This window comes from Xenopus laevis, chromosome 6L (genome assembly GCF_017654675.1).
Source record: "Xenopus laevis strain J_2021 chromosome 6L, Xenopus_laevis_v10.1, whole genome shotgun sequence".
NCBI lineage: Eukaryota > Metazoa > Chordata > Amphibia > Anura > Pipidae > Xenopus > Xenopus laevis.
Genome location: NC_054381.1, coordinates 32836733 through 32861583, shown reverse-complemented (window position 1 = coordinate 32861583; position 24851 = coordinate 32836733). Strand labels below are relative to the sequence as shown.

The following is a 24851-nucleotide window of genomic DNA, read 5'->3' as shown; positions in this document are numbered from 1 at the left end:
CTAAAATTAAAATCCCTGAGCAAAACCTTCACGGCCCGTGGCCGTCTCTGCTGTTCGACCTGCCCAACTCTTCTGCTGTTTCCGCCCGCCTACCAATGAAAAACGAGTAGGCAGTCAAGCAACGGTGGGAGTGACGGTGACGGTCTGCAAACAAGACCGCCTACTCATTTTTCATTGGTAGGCGGGCAGGAACAGCAGAAGAGATGGGCGGGTCGAACAGCAGAGATGGCCACGTGCCGGAGAGGCACTTCATTTAAAAAATGTTAGATTAATCAAAGCAAATAGTATGCCATTTGTCCAGTAAATATGGATAATAATCTAAAAGGGACATACTTTCCCTTTATGAGTTCATTCATATCAGTACGTTACTGAAAGACTAACCAGTTTTTATCCTGGTGTGCCTGGGGCGTTGCAAGTTAAAGTGTGACATGTCAAAACAGATGATGGACATTCCAACATACCTTAATTAACTTACTAAAGGATGGAACAAATACAACTAAACAAAACATATTTCATCTGCCAACTGTATACTAAAACCATTTGGAAAGAGTGATAAAAAAAAGGCATACTTACAAAACGGTCCAGTTTCCACCTGAACCACCACTCGTAAACATTCCCATTTAATTCAAACAGCTTGGAAAGAGGCCACAGGGAAAATAAATTCTCAAAGGCACCCTGTATGTACAAGGGGACAGAAATGAGTACTAACCGAAGTCAGAAGTACTGTCATATTTACACCTTGGCAAGGAAAATCCAGGGAAACTATTTCCTTGAAGAAGCACTGGATTCCCTTTATGAGCTGCACTATTATACCCACATCTGTTACATTTGTCACATATTTTGTTAATCTGATTAATTCCGTTTATTTGTACCAATCTCGTTTTGTCATTTTGTTTCTAGAGATACTATTATCGTTTATTAGACTATGAATGCTGCCTGAAACAGTGAAGTCACAGAGTGACAAACGCTAAATCTGGTCATATATTAGCCAATATTGGTCATTGACTTCTGATTAAGCACGTATAGGGACCAGATAGAGATTGGCTGAAAGCTAAAGGAGTACTACATCTGGCTATTGATAACAGGCCTAAAACACTCTTAATAATTAATTTTGAAAGCATGCTCATGCTACAGAGGGCTGAACTGAACTTTGTGTCACCGAATATAAATAAAGTTTGATTTAAACCATAGTATAATGCAGGTGCTCAAGACCTGTCATAAAGCCATATAAATACTGGGGTGTGGCTCCATTTCTTTGACAAAGGTAAAAAAAGTAAAGGTTAAGATAATGTATAATGCAACAACTGCAAGGTCAAAACTACGAAAATATATGTTTTAAAGGATTGTCTCTTACCAGGGTGACCCCCAGTCCACGTTTTTGGGAATATACAAAGCATTCAGATGTGGTAAGAGGTCCTCCAGCAGTAAATTAGTAGCCAAGATATTTTTACAAAAGTAAAAAATCTTTATTAGGACATATGACGCGTTCCATGCCTGAGGTGGGCACTTACTCATAGCCTACGAGTGCCCATCTCAGGCACGAAAAGGCACGTCAGGTTTACATATGTCCTAGTAAAGATTTTATAACTTTTGTAAAAATATCTTGGCTACTAGTTTACTGCTGGAGGACCTCTTGCCACATCTGAATGCTTTGTGCTAAAGACCTCTTCAAAACTGGGATTCTGTAAGTAACTTGGTCTCATGGTCTCAAGACTTCCAAACTGTCTGTACTATGTTTCTCTCTAGTCTACTGTATATCATGCCATGGGCTCTAGGTAGAATCCAATACTCAGCACTGGCTGGATACAGGAGCAGTGAAATGAAAGACAGAAGCCAATAACTAAACTAGTATCTCCAATATATAAATGGTTACATCGTTTTGGATGTCTTTGTGAAACCCATGTGTATGTAAGGCAGCCGCTACAACAGTAAATTGTGTATTTTATTTATTCTGCTTTATAGCATGAAGTGCTTGACGATAGCCAAGTCTCCTGTGTGCATGGCACTTTATCTTTGTTTTCCTGAGAAAAGTTTCAGCAACAAAATACAGGAAATTCTAGTTTGCATCAGATATACTAACCCGTAGCAGTCAATTAGAGAACAGCTTCCATGCTACTTGCTGATTGGTTGCTACTTTTTGACTTTAATTAGGTTATTATACCGATAGAGATGGAAAAAGATACATACCTGAGAATATGACAGAAAAACTATGCATAGCAAAGCGAAAGAAAGTTTCAGCATGAGGCCAACATTCCACAAGCGGTTTGCTAGAAGAGAAGAAAAATGTATTCTCTGTCAGGGAAGAAATACTGAGGCTCATATACACACTGAGCACATTTGCACATTTGCAGCAACCTATCACAGATTTGCTTACATCGTTCAACATTTAGGAACAGGTCAATGCAAATTCCTGGTAGGCTTTATGGGTAACTGCACTGAATCAAATTTGCTCAGTGTTGCTTAAAGAATGCCTTTGAATTTCATCTCTCCAATCATCTTGCATCTGTAAAAATATAATGTACCCCAATATAAAATATAAGCATGTCAGATGTTACTGATGCTGCAGACTATGGGGAAGATTTATTAAAGGAGAAGGAAAGCTATGGGGTATTTTATTGCCAATAGATTAGCTGCAATAAAGCAAGCTAGAATACTATATTTATTCTGTAGAATGTTTTACCATACCTGAGTAAAAAGCTCTAGAAACTCTCTGTTTGTTTAGGATAGGAGCTGCAGTATTAACGTGGTGTGACATCACTTCCTGCCTGAGTCTCTCCCTGCTCTGGGCTCAGATTACAGTAGAAAAGGGAGGGGTGGGGGGAGAGGAGCAAACTGAGCATGCTCTTGCCCAGGGCAATGAGGTTTAAGATGAAGGCAGGAAGTCTGATACAAAAGCCCATGAGTACACAATAGAAGGAAAGAAATGCTGTGTTTCTTTTGACAGGGGACTCAGAGCAGCACTACTTTGGGGTTTACTGGTATATTTAGATGGACCTTTCTGATAAGGCTCACTTAGTTTCAACCTTTCCTTCTCCTTTAAGGGTCGAATTGCAAATTCAAATTTTCGAGTTTTTTTTATGGTCAAAACTGTCAAATTCGACTAGGGAGTTATTCAAATTGGATTAGATTTTTTGAAAAAATGTCGATTTATCATACTCTGGCCCTTTAAGAACTCAAATTTGACTATTCCCCAGCAAAAACCTGCGTAATTGCTGTTTAAGTTAATGGGAGACGTACAGGGATCAATTTTGAGTTGTTTGCAGCCTTCCTGACATTCTAGTCGAGTTTTTAAAATTCGAAACAAATTCGATTCAAATTCAATTTCAGTTTTCAGGGTCGATTACATTCATCTGAGTTTGAATTTTTGAATTTATGGGAGTTTAGAAAAACATGAATTTGAAATTCGACCGTTGATAATTGTGCCTCTAAGGGGGGAATTCACAAAAGTGGCGATATAGAGACAAAATAAAAGTGGAGATAAAAATGTCGGATTTCACTCCAAATTCACTTTTGCGAATATGACTTTTAAACAGGCAGTTTTCAGATTGTCTTTCTCACAACATTTTAGTGGAATTTTTTATGAATTTGTCTTTAGCTCTTACTACACCTCAGTCAGCCATCAAATTGCAATTTCCGGGGGGGGGGGGGTATTTTACCTAGGAAAATTATACACCCTTTTTTCGGTATAGCCTGGGCTTTCTAAATCTGCCTACATGTTTGTGTAATGCCACTTCTGTAACAAGATATAAGGGTCTAAATACAATTTTAAATACTATTTTGCATAATAATGCTGCTAAAACTAAAGAATTATCTGGGAGGCTTTACTTTTCCTTTAGATTTATATGGTATAGTCACTCAAATTGCTAATACTGCCTCATTCATTAAGATAACACAAGTGTGAGTTAAAAACATTTTACATATGCAATTGTATAAAACACACTTTTTTATATTTAATCAGTGGTTTACTTGTTTTGTTAATGAGGCTTTTACAACTATATAGGGTTACACAGAAACTTGTGCCCGACGATAAAATGGTAATCCCTATAAATATGATATTAATTCCCCAATGAGGAACCTACAATAGGTGTAAAGTGAAGATTGGGTGAACCAAAGCAGAGCAGATTATATTAGAATTGATCTGGAACATGGGGAAGAGTTACACTGTTTTACTTAATTTTTAAAATGTTGTTTAAAAGACAAATTCATAAAAGTGTCAGTAAACTGTCTTTCTTTCACTAAAAAAAATAAAAAGTGGCGGTTGAGTCGGAATTTAGGCGGATTTCTGTTTTTTACACCAGTTTACCACCATTTTTACGCCAAACATGGTCTCTCTCTCTACTTTGTGAATTCCCCCCTTAGTGTTCTTGGATTGTGCCAGGAGCCCTGGGGTAGCATAAAGAGAACCCTGCAGAGTAAGTACTACTTTAAATTGTAACTAAGTAGTTCTGTGTGCATTATAACATATTGAAAGTATAAGCTCCAAGGGCATGTATCCCAAGTTCTACTGGGGTATTCCTGAAGGGGGCCCTGGCTGCTGTACAGATTCTGACAGACTGTCCCATTTAGAATAACCAAGCGTTATACATTCCAGTTTAAAGCATCTTTACTCTGGCATGTTCACAAGCAAACATAACGTTATCATTACAAATAAAAAGAATGGAAGGATAAACATAAATACATTACCAATTGCAGTTTTCTGGAGTATCTGAGGCCAGACAGCCATGGTGACATAGATGAACATGAACCAGAATGTTACCAAGGGAACAAAGTAATAGAATTGGTATGGCCGGTCCATCACTATGCAAAGGACGACTACTAGGAAGTTCAGGCGGAAAAGAACCTGTGTAAGAGATACCAATGGAATTCCAAAAGTAAGCTGTGTGACAGAAAGGTGGTAGCTTACAAAGCCATACTTCCATATGCAAACAAAAATGTGATTATGACTTCAAGATGTATTTTTCCAAGAACGACTATTTTATAAACACTGCATTTTTTTTCAGGCAAAAATATAAACGCTCTGTTTCATTTACCAATGGTGGTGGCACAAGTTACCAAGTTCCATTGGCAAGTGCAAGCTTTTCTCCTTGAACCAGAATAAAAAAAAAATCCAGCACAAGGAGCAGCGCATAACACTGTCAGATGCGTTGAAGCCATGTATTTAAACGGAAACTAAAGTCTAAAATAGAATAATGCTAGAAATGCTGTATTTTGTATACTAATGTAAACATAAATTTACTGCACCTAAAGCCTAATTAAACAAATGATTTATGCTTTCAAAGTTGGCCACAGGGGTCACCATCTTGTACCTTTGTTAAACATCTTTGCAAGACCAAGACTTTGCACATGCTCAGTGTGGTCTGAGCTGCTGCTTAGGGATCGTCAAATTATTAAAACAGCACAAGTCAAATATAATCTGCCATAGAAGCAGATACAGCAAGACTGATTAATAATCTGAATATGCAGACTGCATTGGGCCCTGTTGTCTAATGTGGATTTTATAGTTTTTGTATTGTTTAATAGAAACTTTCTCCAACTCTGCAGAACCAGTGGCTGCAGCAAAATAATCCTCCAAATAGAATCCCATCTAATCAGTTTAAATCTGGCTCCATGATCTTTGTCCCTGTAGCTGGAGTTGGAAACAGAGGATATAAAGGCAAAAATAAATTCCCATTTTTACTTTATTAACTGAAAAAGAAACCTATCCCCAATAATAAATCTGTACAGTTTTTATAAGAATCCTGACTGTGTGCAGTAAAATCCCCCCCTTCATTTACTTGCTCTAACTGCTGCGGATACAAATTTCTACACCCAGGGTTCCCAAACTTTTTTTTACCCGTAAGCCAAATTCAAATGTCAAAAAAGTAGGGTAGCAACGCAAGCATGCAAAATGTTCTTTAGGGGTACAAAATAAGTGCTGTGAATGGCTATATGGTATCAACTATGTGAGCTGGCAGCCTAAAGTAGGCTTTGTTTGGCAGTACACCTGGTTTTTTTTTGCAACCAAAACTTGCTTTGAGGTCACTGGAAGCAACATCCAAGGGGTTGGTGAGCAACATGTTGCTAGCGAGCCACTGGTTGGGGATCACTGCTCTACATGGTTGCCAGCTGCTCTACATGGAAACAAACAAAGCTGGTCGAAGTCAGTTAAGTAAGGTGGGGGGCTGCCCCTGCTGTTTGAAAATATGATCCTTACCCTACAGAGCAGTTAGGGACCGTCTGAAGTTTTATACTTGCAGCAGTCAGAGCAAGTAAAATGAAGGGAGAATTTCACCGCATACAGTCAGGTTTCTTATAAAAACAGTACACGTTTTTTAATTAAAGTATATTGGAGATAGGTTTCTTTTTCATTAAAGAAAGTAAAAATGGGATTTAAATTTTTGCCTTTACATTGCCTTTAATGCCACCATAAGCAGGCTTTAGTACAGAGCTTATAAGTGCCTTATATCACCTGAGATTCTGAATGACACACCAGGGAGCATTTCAGGAACTTCCGAGTGCCACCCAACTCCTGTCCCTTCTGTAGGCATTACTGCATGCAGAAAAGTTGTGCTGATGGTCGGAAGGTTAGAATGACATGTGGCAATAGGATGCTTTGTAGACATTTTTTGCTTCTTGCCCCATTTCTCCTAAACTAGTCCATTTAATAACCCATTGTTACATTCATACCTGGGAAATGCGATAAATTCCAAAGTCGCCTTTAAGCCAAAAATAAGAAAAGTGTCCATATCCCGTCTGGAATAGGTAGGCAGCCACTAAAACTCGGACGTGCATATACACTGGCAGAAACTGTATTTAAAAGATACATAAATAAAAACATTTTTGGTCAGATGAAAATGAAAATCAAGCATGAAAATTCATAAGCTTTCATCAAAGGTTTATTTTTTAGCAAACAATTAAACTACTGTACAGAATATTTTATTTACATTTATTTATTAGCTTCCGGAATGAAAACCTTCTCAGCACAGTGAATCTAGTAGCTCTATGGGCCTGGGGAACAGTTTCATCTATAGTTGTACAATTTCCCTATCCCCAGCCACTCTGCTACCTAAAACTGAACAGGTGGCATGAGCTGGCCGGGAGCAGGGGAGTAAGGGAGGGTTGTGGTGCACACCGGGTATCTTTAAAGATTTTTTGGAGGTTGGAGCTCGGCATGGGGTTTATTGGGCAGTGCTGTCCAACTTTGTCCTTGTTAGGGGGCTGATTATTCATTATACTACATATTAAGAAGTCAGATTACAAAAAAAATTGATGTTACACAAATATATTATTTGAACTTTTAAGCCAGGTTGGGGCAGCGTTTATATCCTGATAAATATGCTTCTTACCGGGCATTTATCATAGAAAGCAATCCTGCATTTATCTTATCTCAATTAGTCTGAAAGTTCTTCAGGGCAGGGACCTTCTTCCTCTTGCTTATCTTAACACTTAGGGGCATATTTATCAAAGGTCGAAGGACGAAGTTAAAAAAACTTCGAACTTTGAATTCAAAAAGACCAACCGAATGGAGGTCGAAGTTTTTTTGGGGTTGAGTGGGCCGAATTCGGCCTACTTCAATTCGAAGTTTTTTAACTTCAATCTACCAAACTCCCCAAACTCCATACTAGGAGGTCCCCCATAGGCTAAAAGCACTTCGACAGCTTTTAGGTGGCGAATGGTAGAAGTCGAAGTTTTTTTGAGACAGTACTTCAAAAAAAATTCGACCTTCAAAGTTTTTTCAAATTCGAATCGAAGTTGGACTATTCCCTAGTTGAAGTACACAAAAAATAGCTAGAAATTCGAAGTTTTTCAATCCGAAATTTTACCTCGACCTTTGATAAATCTGCCCCTTAGTGGGTTATTTATTAAAATCCACATTTTTTTAAATTAAAAAAGTCGACCAAACTAGAATCCACATTTGGCCTTATTTATTATTAAAAAAGCACTAATCAATCAGTTTGGGGAAACCCCGAAAAAATTATATATATTATATATTGTATGTTTTTTTTCTGCGTTTTTCCCCAGAATCATACGTTTTTTTTCGGGATTTTTCAGAAAAGCCAGAAAGTGCAAAATTGTTGGATTTTCAGGATAATTCCAGCTCAGAGCACAGAAACTTCAAAATAGGATAGGGACCTCTTCCATTGACTCATATACAACCTCGGCAGGTTTTAGATGGCGGATTTTCGGAATTCTGACTTTTTGCTGCATCGATTTTTATAAATCCCGAAAAATTCCATTTATTTTCCCACTAAAAATTTGATTTTATAATGACATGTGGCGATAGGGTGCCAATGACATCATTGTGGATTATGATAAACAGATTATGGGGATTGGAGCAACATTCCAGAGGATATATAATGAAGCAAAATCCTATGTACAAGTTATTCTGAATTGAGAAAGCCAATTGGATGACTGGTGAAACGTCTTCAAGAAAAACACAGCAAGTCCAGTTGATTTGACTTATTTCTATAGATATACCATGCCCTGGATGAATGAGAACTTTCATAAACATTTTATAATAAAAAAAAAAACTTGCATTTTTGGCATTTGGTAAATAACCCCCTTAATCGCGAATGTAACTATTTATATTCTAAAATAACATCCTGCATCCATTAGTATTTGTATGCAATTTTTATGCTCAATTTACACACCTTTCTATGGAATAAGTGTATGTATTGTATTGTTGAAAGACAATCTATTCCTTTCGTTGGCACAGAATGATTCTTAAAAGGGACCAACAGCAAACAATTCTCAAGAGGAGCAACAGGATACAGCAGCTTTTAATAATGGGACTTGCCACGTGGAATACTAGCAGACAAATATAGTTGTGTACACAAGTGCAAGCAAATATTTCACTTACAGAACTTGCTCCAGAGATGTGGTAGATCAATATGACAAGTTGCATCCACCCCTTCCATTCATCTGTTTGTTCCCGGTTTAATAATTTAGTCTGGGACAAAATGACAATGCAGTTTTTATCAGAGGAAATATTTCATACACTGTACAGGTATCGGACCTGTTATCCAGAATGCTCAGGACCTGGGGGTTTTACAGATCTTTCTGTAATTTGGATCTTCTTACTTTAAGTCTACTAGAAAATCATTTCAACATTAAATAAACCCAATAGGCTTCCAATAAGGATTAATTATATACATATATATATATATATACATATATATATATATATATATATATATATATATATATATATATATATATATATATATAAATTTGGATAAAATGGAGTCTATAGGAGATGGTCATTCCATTATTCAGAGCTTTCTGGATAATGGGTTTCCAGATAACGGATTCTATACCTGTACTCTGTAACTATATTTATATAACCGATAGATTTAACAGAACCTTAAGATAATGTACATAGAAGCGATTTCTTATTTTTAGGGGTCAAAATATTCTCAAATCTAGAAGACGGTTGGAAGGAATACCTATTCTTGTATGTATATACCGTATATTCCATAGTGATATTGGTTGGATTTTTACCCATGCCTAAATTAACATTGTCTCTTAGTCTGCTTGCTATACTAATGAAGTTTCTGAGCTGTGCTCTAATGAAAACACACAAATTATGACAGTAATTTAAGTACACAAAAAATGTTAAATACACAAAATTTAGCTCTTGCTTGGACTTCTGTGCACTATTTTTTTATAGATATTTTTGTGCACACAGGCTCAATAAACTAGAGGGAACCTTCATTTGTATTACTCTCTCTTACCAAGAAGCCAAAAAGAACAGGATTGTAAATAGAACTCATCTTACTAGGTACAACTTCATTGTTATTCTTATGGCTTATAGAAAGGGATGAAATAAAAGCTAGCATAGTATTCTCTTGCACAATTACAAGTTCAATTCTCCAGGAAAATGTGTCTAGAGAATATAGTGGCTCTTTAATGACATGTAAGCTCTTAAAGGCAGTTCAAAATGTGCTCTGCTTATACTATGTCACACAAAATACTCGCTACACAAATGCGTTACCGGTACATAAACAAAGATTACCTCTTTAGTGTTTTCATTATAAAACACTCCTAAGACAAGGATGTAGATGATTGGGATGAAGAAAGAAGAATGTGTATAAAACTTGTTTTCCTTCATGTACAAGTTTGCTCTGTCACAGAAGTAAAAATAGGCCATGATAAGGCCCAGTTTGCTGAGAGAAAGGAGAAGAATCTCCAGGCTGGAGGCAGCAGGTGTTGCTGTGGCTGGCTTCTTCTCCTCCCCACTCTCTATATCATTGCATAGTTTATTCCTCCGATGCTTGTTCCGCTGGATGACGGTGACCGATACAAAAGCAATCGTGACAAAAATAAAAAAGCATGCGGCTAATTTCTGTATGATGGTAAGGGAAGGAGAAGGCTGGCAGCATGAACCATCGATGGGATTTACAATTTTGTTGCAGAATGCGTTCATGAGAACCATGGCACTCTGTTAAAGAAAAAACAGACAAAGATGAACTAAACATAATTATGGATGCACCAAATCATGGATTTGGTTCGGGATTCGTCCTAGACTTTTTTGGCAGGTCTTGGCTGAATTGAATCTGAACCCTTTAAATCATATGACTTTAAAGTAGGATTGCACTGAATCCACTATTTTGGATTCGGCCGAACCCCCGAATCCTTCTCGAAAGATTCGGCCGAATACCGAACCGAATCCTAATTTGCATATGGAAATTAGGGGTGGGAAGGGGAAAATATTTTTTACTTCCTTGTTTTATGACAAAAAGTCCCTCCCCGCCCCTAATTTGCAGATTCAGTTCGTCCTGGCAGAAGGATTCGGCGGAATCTGAATCCTGCTGAAAAAGGCCGAATCCCGAACCGAATCCTGGATTCAGTGCATCCCTACTTTAAAGCAATTGTTTAGTATAAAAATAAAAACTGGGTAAATAGATAGGCTGTACAAAATAAAAAATGTTTTCAATATAGTTAGTTAGCCAAAAATGTAATGTATAAAGGCTGGAGTGACTGGATGTGTAACATAATAGCCAGAAAACAACTTCCTGCTTTTTAGCTCTCTTGGTTTCCACTGATTGGTTACCAGGCAATAACCATTCAGTGATCTAAGGGGGGCCCAAATGGGTCATAACTGTTGCTTTTGAATCTGAGCTGCATGCTAAGGATCAATTGCAAACTCACTGAACATTTATGTCCCATGTGACCCCCCCTTAAAGTCGATGACTAACTCAGCATTAGAGCGCAGAAAAGCAGGAAGTTGGGTTCTGTTCTGTTACACAGCCTATTTAACCCGTATTTATTTTTACACTGAACTGTTCCTTTAAGCAAATGGCAACATTTCGGCACATGCACGGTTGGAGCAATTTTCTGTTTTCTGCAAACTGCACATTCGCCGAAACTCACGAAAATTGCTGAATTGCTGCTCTCATTCCAAAGATGCTGCCTGTGAACTCCGATGCATGAATCTTTACCGAGGGGTAAGTAAACCGTTAGGGGCATTTGCCCAGGGTAACACTTAGGCTGGGGGGAGGAGGGTCTATGTAGGGTAGGGTTTTTTAAGCTTAGGGTTGAATTCTCCTTTAAATTTAATGTTCTAGCACTTACATCCTGGGGATAAACAAATGAGTTCTTATGTCTAAATGGAAAGCAGTCTAAAATTTCTGATAGCACTAAATATCACCCACCCTGTTATAACCGTCTTAAAATGTACTTACTATATCTTTGCTTGGTTCAGGGAGATGCAGACCATCTAACGATTTGGACATGATCTCTTCAGATATAAGTCTGGAAACACTGACAATTTTTACTTTATTTTGTGATTTTCTGATGGTGCCATTTAATATTCTGGCTGCAATGTCATTATATGCATCAATCCTGTGGTTTGTGATCATTTTGCGACTTTCACTTAACAATGGCTCATATACTGGATCTGCAGAAACAAATTAAGTTTATAAAGCAAGGGATTAAATCCAAAAGAACAATGATGACAATCCCAATTTTAGATACTCATGTTTTGTTTTTCTAATGAAAAATATTTTTGATTCCCCATGTTATTAAAGCAACTGATAAAACACAGAGAAAAAGTCCTTACAATAATTTAGTTATAGATGTTGCTTTGTTTAAGAGATGCTGTAATACACAGGGGATAAAATAACCGAGGCAAACTTTGTTTTAGGTCTAGTAAGCCATACATATGTACCGCAGACCAGTCTTTAAAGGTAAAAATACTGAAACGTGCACGGTTAAACTTTCATTTATTTATCCTGACCTTGAAAAGCATGATATAAAAGTGCACTGTGTACATGTTCTTATAAATGGCTAAACAGTCTCAATAGACTGACCATTAAGAGAGCTGATCTATGGAAGAATTAGTTACATTCTTATGGGTCAGCTGTGATTCATATGTATAACTGTAAATATGTAGAACAATATGCAGTGCACACATATACCCATATTTTGAATTGAGTACATTTATTTGACATATAGGTCTTGTGTGTGTCTTTCTAGATGGCTTTATCAAATAGCATTTTTATACTTGACCTAACAGTTGTTTTGTCAGCTCTGAGTAAGTAATGTAGATCACATATTGGCCAGTTTTCAGGATATCCAGAAAAAAACTCCTAAATTCCATTGCCATAGGGATCATTGATTAACACCTACAACATGATTGATCAAGTATGATTAAATAAGATGTTGCAAATCTGCTCTTGGCTGCTCATGCCAAGTCTCATACATTTATGCATCATGTTACCTTGCAGGAACCAGTAGACGTCGCCGACCTCAGCCAGTTTTTCCAAAACAGGTGCCACAGCAGTCATGTTCACTTTGTACTGAGCAAGAGATTCACGGCTTCCATTGTTTATCTTTATCGACCACTAAAGAAACATGTAGAGCAAATGAGCGCTAGTTTATTAACATCATGAACAGTCTTTAAGCAGCTGCACTGAGATCCGGATTTGAATGTCTTGCGGGTGCTGGGTCAAACTACTTTATATAAATCTTCACATAGACCCGCACTCCAAATGCTCAGTAAATTAAATTATTCTATTTGCATACATTTTGGAGTGCGGGTCTATGTGAAGATTTATATATATCTATCTCACATAATTATGGATTTATGGACTGCTTCCTGTCATTTGCAGTATTTCTTAGTGAGTTTATATAGTAGGATCAGTTGTGCATTTCATACTTATATATACATATGCAGATCTTTTTTGAATTCAGCTGACTTACCGTGGCAGCACCTGCTATGACCTTTGTAGGCTTTTCCATAGCATTCTGTAAAAAATAAAAAAAAATAATAAAATAAAAAATCAGTTTAGGAAAAAACTCAATAATAACACGCCTATAACTTAGCATATATTTCACCAAATATCACCATTTAACAAGTTCAGCTGTAATTATCAGGAGGACAGCAAGTAGCCCAACCCTATAGATAAAACTATATAGATATATATTATTTGCCTTCTACTTTTTCCTTTATCCTGCTTTCAAATGGGCGTAACCAACATTGGTAGCAAAAAAACTGGTTTGATCATACTTAAATGAATTTAAGGAAAAATTAACCTAAACATGAATATAGCTAGAAATGCTGTACATTATAAATGGAACTTACTGTACAGAGACGTTCTGTAGCCCTACAACAGTTATGATCCAGGCCGTCAAATTTAAATCTCTTTATTTATTTATTTTTCATTAAAAAAGGCCTTTAAGATTGTTCGCATGCTCAGTAAACTTCTCCTAGTTCTCCTTTAAAACCTAAAACAATACTGTGTGCAATTTGCAGACTAAATGGGCCATTGGTTATTGCTACCTACATGTTGCTGTCTAACTTGATAAAGAAGATGCACTGACCTCACTCAGAGACTGGAAGGCTTGCTTCATGGAGTTGTTGACTTCCGGATACCACAAAAAATCCTGAAATAAAAAGAAAACTTCTATAAATTCTGTTGTACCTATTAATTACGATAACGTTGAATAACATTTACAAGTCTGACAACTTTCCAGAATAAACATTCAGCTATGGAATGTGTTTGCGTTAGAACTGTTGGTACTGTAAATCTATTCTGCTGATGATTGTTCCAACAGGTAAACAATCCAGCCATCCACTAACTCTAGTCAGATGCCATAGAAGTAACTTTCAACAGAACTTTACAAAACAGACATATAATTCCCAGTCCCCAAATTAAATTGTTTTACTTGAGTTATACAGTGTCCATTAAGTGGAATTATTTACTGTAAATATAAAATTATTGTATTGTGAGGGTATCAAGCAGAGTCAAACAGTAGCATCCCAACGTGCAATTTGGTTGATCAAGAAAATGTTTGCTGTATTATAAGTCCCTTATGAATTCCCCAGTTCTACTGACCAAAAAAGAAAAACACAAAAAACAACTTACAATTTTCAGTGCAGCAGCTTTGTCTTCAAAATATATGTTTTCATGCTGTAAAGGGGAAGTTGTCAACACAGAAAATGTATTAATTTATGTTTAATAATATGGCATTCCTCACATCTAATGATGTATTGGTATTGAGGAGTTCACCAGTCAGATATCTGCTTTCATTATTCAAACTGTACTTAACCAATCAAAGCATGTTGCTGATCAGTTGCTTTGGGTTACTGGAGTGGTGCATACTGTTGGCAATGTAACTACAAAACACAAGATCCATGTGAAATGTCCCTCTACCCTAGGGAAACATTTCACTACCAACTACCCCATATTTTGGTGGGATCTAGTTCAACTGCAACAACATTAGTGGTAACTATCAACTGCAGGTGAATGGGGTGGTTTGGTGTGCTCTGATGCCGTGTTTTGGGGATACTTTCTAACAGGCTGTTCAAAGTGCCTGAGTGCTATTGCCTTAAAGGAGAAGGAAAGCTACTGAAGCAGTTTATTGCCATTAGATTAGCCACAATAGTGCAAGCTGTACCATACCCGAGTAAACAGCTCTAGACTATCCCTCTGTTTGTTTAGGATAGCAGCTGCCATATTAGCTTGGTGTGACATGACTTCCTGCCTGAGTCTCTCCCTGCTCATTCATAGCTCTGGGCTCAGATTATAGTAGGGAGGGGAGGAGGAGCAAACTGAGCATGCTCAAGCCCTAGCCCTGGAGGTTTATGCTGGAAACAGAAAGTCTAATACAGAAGCCCATGTGTACACAATAGAAGGAAAGAAAAGCTGTTTTTATTTTGACAAAGGACTCGGAGCAGCATTACTTTGAGGGTTTACTGGTGTATTTATATAAACCTTTATGATAAAGCTTACTTAATTTTAGCCTTTCCTTCTCCTTTAACAGAGTCAAAATTTACCTTGTTTCCTTCCTCTTTGTATTGCGGAGTTAGAATCTTCACAAATGCATAGAATAACTGGCGAATCCGGGAATCACCAACGAATGTTACATATTGCTCTGCAAGACAGCTCTTGGCTTCACTAAAACAAAGAAGGTTAAAATGATTGTGATATAACATATAGAGGACGAAACAGAACCCTACAGAAAAACACATACAAATGATTATGTCACTCTATCACAGAGTTTCTTTAAGTGACAGGCTTAGGGAACAGCCTAATTTATTATAATACACTACTTATTTGCACACTTTTGAGACTTGCTGAAGAAAAGAGATTTCCCAGTGTATATTATGCAGACAAAAAAGAGAAGCACATACCCGCTCTTGTACTTGTGCATCATGCAGCTGTATGGTTGCCATACATTCTCTCCTAGGAACCGGCCGCTGGATATAAGGTATTCACATGTGCCTTCTCCTGGAATTAAGGGAACAAGCTATGAAACTCACAAAAAATGTCAAGATGAATGCTGTAGAAACACTGTAACTATGGCGAATACACATCAAAAAACAGGGCCAAAGATTTAGAGATGAGGGGGCAACTTTCTATGAAATACACAAAAGCCATGAATATCCTGTAAATTATATCCTTATAAACGGTGACTTCTGATGCCATCAGTTATAAACGGTGAGTTCTGATGTCATTTCTGTCACATGACTCACTGAAACTTGTGTATAATAAATAAAGTACCCCCAGTTGCAAAACATGAGGATATTATAAGTTACTTCGGAGTTCCATGACCTGTATAAAAACACTCAGCTTGGTCATGAAACTCCTTGGTAACTTATAATATCCTTATATTTTACAAGAGGGGGTATTTTATTCACTATATATATAGGGAACAGGATAAAGGAACAGGTTATTCGCTTCTAGTCATAGTGATCTAAGTACAGAGATACCTTCTCTGCTCATTTCCATTTATTTTTTTCTGTTGGTTGAGCAATGCTCACGTCAGCTTGCACATTCTGCAGGGATAATATATGCGGCACATGCCAGGTCAGTAGTGATAGATACACAGGTCACCCTGAGCCTATATATATGATTGGTTGTGCTCTAAGCCACTAACTACTATGTGGGAGACAAGGTGACGGGCAATGGATGACAGTTTGTCACAGTAAACTTAAAAAAAAAACACCCAGACAGTAAACAGGATTCCAGTATATGTGGACACTGAATAAATGGTTCTGAATAAAATTACTGTGGTCTCTCTCTATCCCCATACTGAATACAAATTATATATCATTAAGAGACAGAGTTTGTTTTGTGTCAGACATCGCCTCAATACTATTTTGGCAGCAAAAGATGGGGGCCTGGTGCTTAGGTCCAGAAGAGAGAGACACTCGGTGCTTGCCCAAAAACCACCCGCCGGGTAAGTGCTGCCCAGAAATGTGATAATTTAAGGCAATTTTAATGAAAACAAATTGGGGATACGTGCATGTTATGGAGAAGCCCTTGTGAACAGGCTTTATGACACACGACTATATAAGTGATCTGAAGAGTAAGTGCAGTTTAATTTGAATTGATTGGCCCAATACTATAAAAACCCCTCTGTGCTGTGTATGCTGCAGTAGTTACTATGGGTTATTGGGGCTCATTTATCAACACTGGGCAAATTTGCCCATGGGAAATTACCCATAGCAACCAATCAGTGAAGAGCTTTTTAAAGCCAGCTGCAAGTAGAACAATAAATGCAGCAATTTGATTGGTTGCCATGGGTTACTGCCCATGGGCAAATTTGCCCAGTGTTGATATATGACCCCACTATGTTCTAATCACCACTGCTGGCCAAAGCTATGGAATTCCATAGCCCTAGGGTCAGAATCACATAAGCAACTAAACCAAGTGCTTTATCATGTCACTTCCCATAGGCTCATTTTTGGGTAATTAATGGCACATCTGGGGCTGCTAGAGTAAAACATCTGTTTTGTTTTTTTTGCAATTCACAGAGCCCTTTGTAATACATTACAGGTATGGGATCCATTATGCAGAAAGCTCTGAATTTTGCAATGGTCGTCTCCCATAGGCTACATTTTATCTAAATTTTTTAAAAATGACTGACCTTTTTTTCTGTAATAATAAAACAGTACCTTGTACTTGATCCACACTAAGATACAGGTATGGGACTGGTTATCCAGAATGCTCAGGACCTGGGGTTTTTCAGTTAACAGATCTTTCTGTAATTTGGATCTTTATACCTTAAGTCTACTAGAAAATCATGTAAACATTAAATAAACCCAATAAGCTGGTTTTGCTTCCAATAAGGATTAATTATATCTTAGCTGGGATCAAGTACAAGGTACTGTTTTAATACAGAGAAAAAGCGAATGAGTTTTAAAAATTTGGATTATGTGGATAAAATGGAGTCTATGGGTGACAGCCTTTCTGGATAATGGGTTTCCAGATAACAGATCCCATACCTGTATAATGAATTCTTATGGTAAGCAAAACCAGCCTATTGGGTGTATTTAATGTTTACATGATTTTCTAGTAGACTTAAGTTATGAAGAGTCAAATTATGGAAAGATCCGTTATCCGGAAAACCCCAAGTCCCGAGCATTCTGGATAGCAGGTCCTATACCTGTATATAATACACTGTTAATAAATGTAATATCAACAAACATACATTAGCTGTCACAGACGTTTTCCATGACTCAAGTCAAGGAAATGGGCTGGACCAAAAGAAAAAAAAAAAAACACAAATTAGGGCAATTCTCAAATGTAAAGTTCAAGCATAATTCCGAGATCTAAAAATAAAACCCAATACATCTCCGCTTTTAGTGACTCTTACTGATCACCAGGTTTCTCAACAAGCAATTACCCAGTCATCTCATTAATGATTGATGCCGGTTATTCTGGTTACAAAAGATTGGAAAAATCTACTCTAAAAGCGGAAAATACTGGAAGTATTGTATTTGAAACTCAAATATTTACTTCACAGAGAAATGCTTGGTGAAGGTTAGTGGCGTGGCGACAAATGCCAATAGATAAATATGTATTCTTTTCACTTGCCTTCCGCACTCCATGGGGAGTTTTTCTCATTAGGACAATTGCACACGTAGCTGTTGGGGTGTTTTTAATTACTTAGGTGCTTCCCCCCCCCTCAATAAAACAAAAGTCACAACCAACCTGCCATCAAGTTTATGGTACAGATAAGGGACCTGTTATCCAGAATACTCGGGACCTAGAGTTTTCCAGATAATGGATCTTTCTGAAATTTGGATCTTTATACCTTAAGTCTACTAGAAAATCATATAAACATTAAATAAACCCAATAGGCTGCTTCTGCTTCCAATAAGGATAAATTATATCTTAGTTGGGATCAAGTACAAGCTTCTGTTTTATTATTACAGGAAAAAAGTAAATAATTTTTAAAGATTTGGATTATTTGCCTAAAATGGAGTCTATGGAAGACGGCGTCTCCGTAATTCGGAGCTTACTGGATAATGCGTTTCAGAATAACGGATCCCATACCTGTAATTGAGCGAATATGAGGGTGAAGGCATATTCTCTTGAAAATATGCAAGGGGTAACAATGTTTATCATTCCTTTCCATGGATCACAGTCAATCTGTGCCTGTGTAGCGGGTGGCTGGCAACCCAGATGGGCAAGTGAGGCTGCACAACGGAGCCCTACCACTCCGCATATTTATTCTTATAACAGTGGGAGCAGCCATGATTATTCTGAAAAATAATTATGCCTTCTGTTGCCAGCATAAAAATATAAAAAACTTTAATTGCTTGTATATAGCAACAAAGAAAAGCTATACTGTTCTTAAAGGGTTGGTTCACCTTTAAATTAACTTTTAGTACATTATAAAATGGCTAATATTAACCAATTTTTCTTTTGGTATGCAACCAAATTTGCAAACTGGTAGATCTGTTAAATAAAAAGCTAAATAATTCAAAAACCACAAATAATAAAAAATAAAAACCAATTGCAAATTATCTCAGAATATCACTATCTACATCATAAAGTTAACTCAAAGATGAACAACCACTTTAAGTCCCTGCTTAGTGTAATGTCCAGTACAATAAATGTGAAAAAAAAAAAAAAAGTTTTTAATAACCAGCCCCTACAAATAAACTATATTTACAGCACTGCACAATATGTTGTGGCTCTAAAAATACATGTTAATAATAATAATAATATACCTTGGCAACAAATATCCAAATTCGTAGATTCATGAATTTGGCCCTTATTCATTTTACCAGCCAAGCATTAATGGTTAGTTCACACGAGGAGATTCAGGGAGATTTTGTCGCCTGGCGACTAATCGCCTCTACTTCAGGCTGACAATCTCCCTGAACTGCCTTCGTGAGCACACGTGAGACTTCGTTTTCCGAAGCTTCCTTATGCTTTAGCACAGGCAACTTTTCATTATAGCGGATGGGAAGACACACGAAGGCAGTTCAGGGAGATTGTCGGCCTGAAGTAGAGGCGATTAGTCGCCAGGCGACAAAATCTCCTCGTGTGAACTAACCCTAAACTCTTTATATTGTATTAAGTTTGTGTGTTATTTGCTATGTAAATATGTGCCCTATTTCTATTAAAACAGTTGCTCCCATAATCACACAGTAGCAAACACACAGTTTGTATCAGTGAAGCATAACAACACAAAAACCCTGGATTTGCACATGATCTAAAGAGAGAACTTTTATTTTTGAATGCCGTTCCCTTATCAGTGATAACAATGATGGCTGCTCCCACTTCTATATCAATACAATTAGCCAGTCCTTATGCAGACCAACCTGCATCAATATGTATTTCTCAACGTGCACAGAAATAAAGCAAAGCCTATCATATAAGTTCTATGATTTAAAAGCATGAAGCAAATACTTATGTTTCCAGTTGACGGTGTGCTGATTTTGATATTTAACACCGTGTAAACATGGGCATAAGGTAAAAAATGTCAAGAGCTGTTGATACAAGTGTGTGTTTTTGTGCCAAGGCAATCATTTAATTTCAGTGTAAAGAATAACCACAGGGATGGGTCATGGCTCATACTCTTATAATAACAAATACTCTTGGGTACTTAAAGATTAAAAAGTAGGTACCCAAACTCTGGGGCAGGTCACCCTAAGGAAGCTCAAGACGTGAATTTCCGGCACTGCAGGATACATGCTATGACAATGTCGTAATCTGTATTTAACCATATGAGAAAATGGGGTTCTTGACTAAACTCAATAACTTAAAGCGGCAGTTTACCGTTAACTTAACTTTTAGCATGACGTAAACATTGATATTTTGAGACAATTAGCTTAGTTTTTTTATGGTTTTTCAGTTATTTAGTAAGTTTGTTCAGCATCTCTCCAAGTTTGGTATTTCAGCAGCTCTTTGGTTGCTAGGATCTTATTACCCTAGCAACCAGGCAGTGGTCTGAATGAGAGACTGGAATATGAATAGGCGAGGGACTAAATAGGAACATAAATTGAGATAAGTAGCGATTGCAATAAAATTGTAGCCTTGCAGAGCAACCGTATTTCTGCGACCCCCATTTGAAAGCTGGATAGAGGAATTAACTAGTGCTAAGTAAACATGTGAGCATTGATACTATCTAAATATGCTTATAAACAAGTTCATTCAATTTGGCTCTTTTCATAAATGAAACTGTATTAATCTTCTAACAACCATCTATGTGGCACTGACCTCACTTCGGGATCTATTATATAATATACAGTGGTGTGCAAAACTATTTGCCCCCTTCCTGATTTCTTATTCTTTTGCATGTTTGTCACACTTAAATGTTTCTGCTCATCAAAAACCGTTAACTATTAGTCAAAGATAACATAATTGAACACAAAATGCAGTTTTTAAATGAAGGTTTACGTTATTAAGGGAGAAAAAAAACTCCAAATCTACATGGGCCTGTGTGAAAAAGTGATTGCCCCCCTTGTTAAAAAATAACTTAACTGTGGTTTATCACACCTGAGTTCAATTTCAAAGGTTATAAAGCCATTTCTAAAGCTTTGGGACTCCAGCGAACCACAGTGAGAGCCATTATCCACAAATGGCAAAACCATGGAACAGTGGTGAACCTTCCCAGGAGTGGCCGGCCGACCAAAATTACCCCAAGAGCGCAGAGACAACTCACCCGAGAGGCCACAAAAGACCCCAGGACAACATCTAAAGAACTTCAGGCCTCACTTGCCTCAATTAAGGTCAGTGTTCACGACTCCACCATAAGAAAGAGACTGGGCAAAAACGGCCTGCATGGCAGATTTCCAAGGCGCAAACCACTTTTAAGCAAAAAGAACATTATGGCTCGTCTCAATTTTGCTAAAAAACATCTCAATGATTGCCAAGACTTTTGGGAAAATACCTTGTGGACCAACGAGACAAAAGTTGAACTTTTTGGAAGGTGCGCGTCCCGTTACATCTGGCGTAAAAGTAACACAGCATTTCAGAAAAAGAACATCATACCAACAGTAAAATATGGTGGTGGTAGTGTGATGGTCTGGGGTTGTTTTGCTGCTTCAGGACCTGGAAGACTTTTCTGTGATAGATGGAACCATGAATTCTACTGTCTACCAAAAAATCCTGAAGGAGAATGTCCGGCCATCTGTTCGTCAACTCAAGCTGAAGCGATCTTGGGTGCTGCAGCAGGACAATGACCCAAAACACACCAGCAGATCCACCTCTGAATGGCTGAAGAAAAACAAAATGAAGACTTTGGAGTGGCCTAGTCAAAGTCCTGACCTGAATCCTATTGAGATGTTGTGGCATGACCTTAAAAAGGCGGTTCATGCTAGAAAACCCTCAAATAAAGCTGAATTACAACAATTCTGCAAAGATGAGTGGGCCAAAATTCCTCCAGAGCGCTGTAAAAGACTCGTTGCAAGTTATCGCAAACGCTTGATTGCAGTTATTGCTGCTAAGGGTGGCCCAACCAGTTATTAGGTTCAGGGGGCAATTACTTTTTCACACAGGTTTGGATTTCTTTTCTCCCTAAATAATAAAAACCCTCATTTAAAAACTGCATTTTGTGTTTACTTGTGTTATCTTTAACTAATAGTTAAATGTGTTTGATGATCAGAAACATTTTGTGTGACAAACATGCAAAAGAATAAGAAATCAGGAAGGGGGCAAATAGTTTTTCACACCAGTGTGTGTGTGTGTGTGTGTGTGTGTGTGTGGAATGGTGCACTCCGTAGACATATATATATATATATATATATATATATATATATATATATATATATATATATATATATATATATATATATAGTACAAACACCTGCACTCTGTCCTCTTTTTTCTCCAAGCCGGGTGCTCGGTCAAAGTCTTTATATATGCATAGAATGGACCAGCACACCGTTTTCTTCAATCAAACGTGTTTATTCAATACACACTGTGCATCCAACGTTTCGGCCCGCATCCGGGCCTTTATCAAGGATGCGGGCCGAAACGTTGGATGCACAGTGTGTATTGAATAAACACGTTTGATTGAAGAAAACGGTGTGCTGGTCCATTCTATGCATATATATATATATATATATATATATATATATCCGTTGCGTATATTATTTATATATATATATATATATATACGCAAAATATACAAATACTAAACATTAAAGAATACAAAAATAACCATATGACTTTTAAAACTAGAAAAGAAGATACTTAAAAACAAACTTTGTAACAGTTGTTAATCATACTTGCAACCATTTCAATGTTTCACTATGCTAGGAAATGCTGATAATGTTACAAAGAAACAAATATGAGTATAGGTGGAAGGTCTGGTTTCATGCTCCCAAAATAGCGATAGATAAAATACTGTCTATATTGTATTACAGTGTAATCAGTGCAGAGCTCTGAAGAGGACCGTATAATGAAATAGCTATTGGTGCTTAATCACTCCCTTTTACAACCTATCCATTAATGTTGTTATTAACCAAAAAGTGATATGTGGTTATGTTAACCGGTGAATCACCCCTCAAGGGGTCACAGAGACATCCCAAAGTATACATTTCCCTCCAACTATTAACCCTGGAAGTGTCGGTTACTACCTGTTCCTGTGTCATGACATGTCTTTACGCAATAATTATTTCAAAATTTTGGACACTGCACCCAGGCAAGTTGAACCTAGTGACATGAGTGCCGACTTCAAAGTCCTAGATAGATGGATGGATGGATGGATGGATGGATAATCATATATCAGTATAAAGAACATTGAGAACTCATGGGACTTAATTTATGTGCAAAGCTCTAATGGTGTAAGTCGAAGTTTCGGTCCTGTACAGAGGACCTTTATCAAGATATCTTGATAAAGGTCCTCTGTACAGGACCGAAATGTCGACTTACACCATTAAAGCGTTGCACATAAATTAAGTCCCATGAGTGCTGCATGTTCTTTTTTGCCTTTTTCTAGGGGTGAGTGCGCTGCTATATATATATATATATATATATATATATATATATATATATATATATATATATCCAGATAACAGATCTTTCCATAATTTGGACCTTTAAGCATGATATAGAGAGTGCTATTCTGAGACACTTTGCAATTTGATTTCATTTGTTATTATTTATGGTTTTTGAGTTATTTAGCTTTTTATTCAGCAGCTCTTCAATTCAATTTGGTAACTATGGTCCAAATTACCCTAGCAACCATGCATTGATTTGAATAAGAGACTGGAATATGAATAGGAGTGGGCCTGAATAGAAGAATCTGTAATAAAAAGTAACAATAACAATACATTTGTAGCCTTGCAGAGCCATTTGTTTTTGAGCATGGAGTCAGCAACGCCCATTTGAAAGCTGCAAAGAGTCAGAAGAAAAAGTCATATCTATAAAACTATAAAAAATAAATAATGGAAAAGTTGCTTAGAATTGGCCGTTCTATGACCTAATAAAAGTTACCATAAGGGTGAAACACATATAATTAAAAAACAAAACAAATGGTATATAATAGCCATGGCACTAATTGCAGGGAGCAGATAAATAGAACGACAATGGTGGGAACCCCTAACAACCAACCCAGACACGATCGCATGGAGATAAAGATCTGGAGAGATTTCTGGAGATGTTGCCCATGGCAATAAATCAGCAATTAGATTTAAACTGCTACCTATAATTTGAAAAACAAAAGCAAAGATCTGATAGGTTACTATGGGCAACATCTCCAGAAATCTCTCCAGATATTTATCTCCAATGTTAGTAAACATGCCCCTTAGAAACACATTTATTCTGCACTGTTTTCCCCCCACACACTATATGGAGTGGAGCAGAGCTGAACGACCCCTTGTCCTGCAGGTGTTTTGGGGAAGTACAACATTAATCAACCCCTCTGGCAAGGAATGCTGGGAGTTGTAGTCCTAGGTGCATGCTGGCCAACCCAAGTATATACCATTGGCACATTGAGGAAGAAAACGTATTTTCTGTATGGCCTGCACCAGTCATTCGAGCGCCTGTAGTGTGTACCTGACAAGTGTAATCATGATGTTGCTGACAGAATACAAGGAAGGCTTAAAGGTTACCTCACGTGACCGAAAGGAAATGTTATGACAGGGGGCGAGGGTCGGAGGAGGGTCGGAGAAGGGGTACAAA

The 24851-nt window shown here is 37.4% G+C and overlaps 1 protein-coding gene across 5 annotated transcripts in view; it reads right to left on the bottom strand.

The window, feature by feature from the left end:
- The window catches only part of casd1.L (CAS1 domain containing 1 L homeolog), a 36169-nt gene that overhangs the window by 8412 nt on the left and 2906 nt on the right, over window positions 1–24851 (bottom strand). For all 5 annotated transcript variants that reach the window (XR_001936081.2, XR_001936084.2, XR_001936086.2 and 2 more), the window contains exons 3-15: window positions 15617–15713; window positions 15260–15380; window positions 14349–14393; window positions 13804–13866; window positions 13183–13227; window positions 12701–12824; window positions 11664–11878; window positions 9995–10420; window positions 8840–8929; window positions 6667–6786; window positions 4684–4840; window positions 2188–2267; window positions 574–675 (exon numbers count right to left, since the gene is read on the bottom strand). Coding sequence is in view for 1 of the 5 variants with exons in the window: in XM_018267317.2 (XP_018122806.1) it covers window positions 574–675; window positions 2188–2267; window positions 4684–4840; window positions 6667–6786; window positions 8840–8929; window positions 9995–10420; window positions 11664–11878; window positions 12701–12824; window positions 13183–13227; window positions 13804–13866; window positions 14349–14393; window positions 15260–15380; window positions 15617–15713 (1685 nt within the window). In the remaining 4 variants the exon portion in view is untranslated. The remainder of the gene's footprint in view (window positions 1–573; window positions 676–2187; window positions 2268–4683; window positions 4841–6666; window positions 6787–8839; window positions 8930–9994; window positions 10421–11663; window positions 11879–12700; window positions 12825–13182; window positions 13228–13803; window positions 13867–14348; window positions 14394–15259; window positions 15381–15616; window positions 15714–24851) is intronic.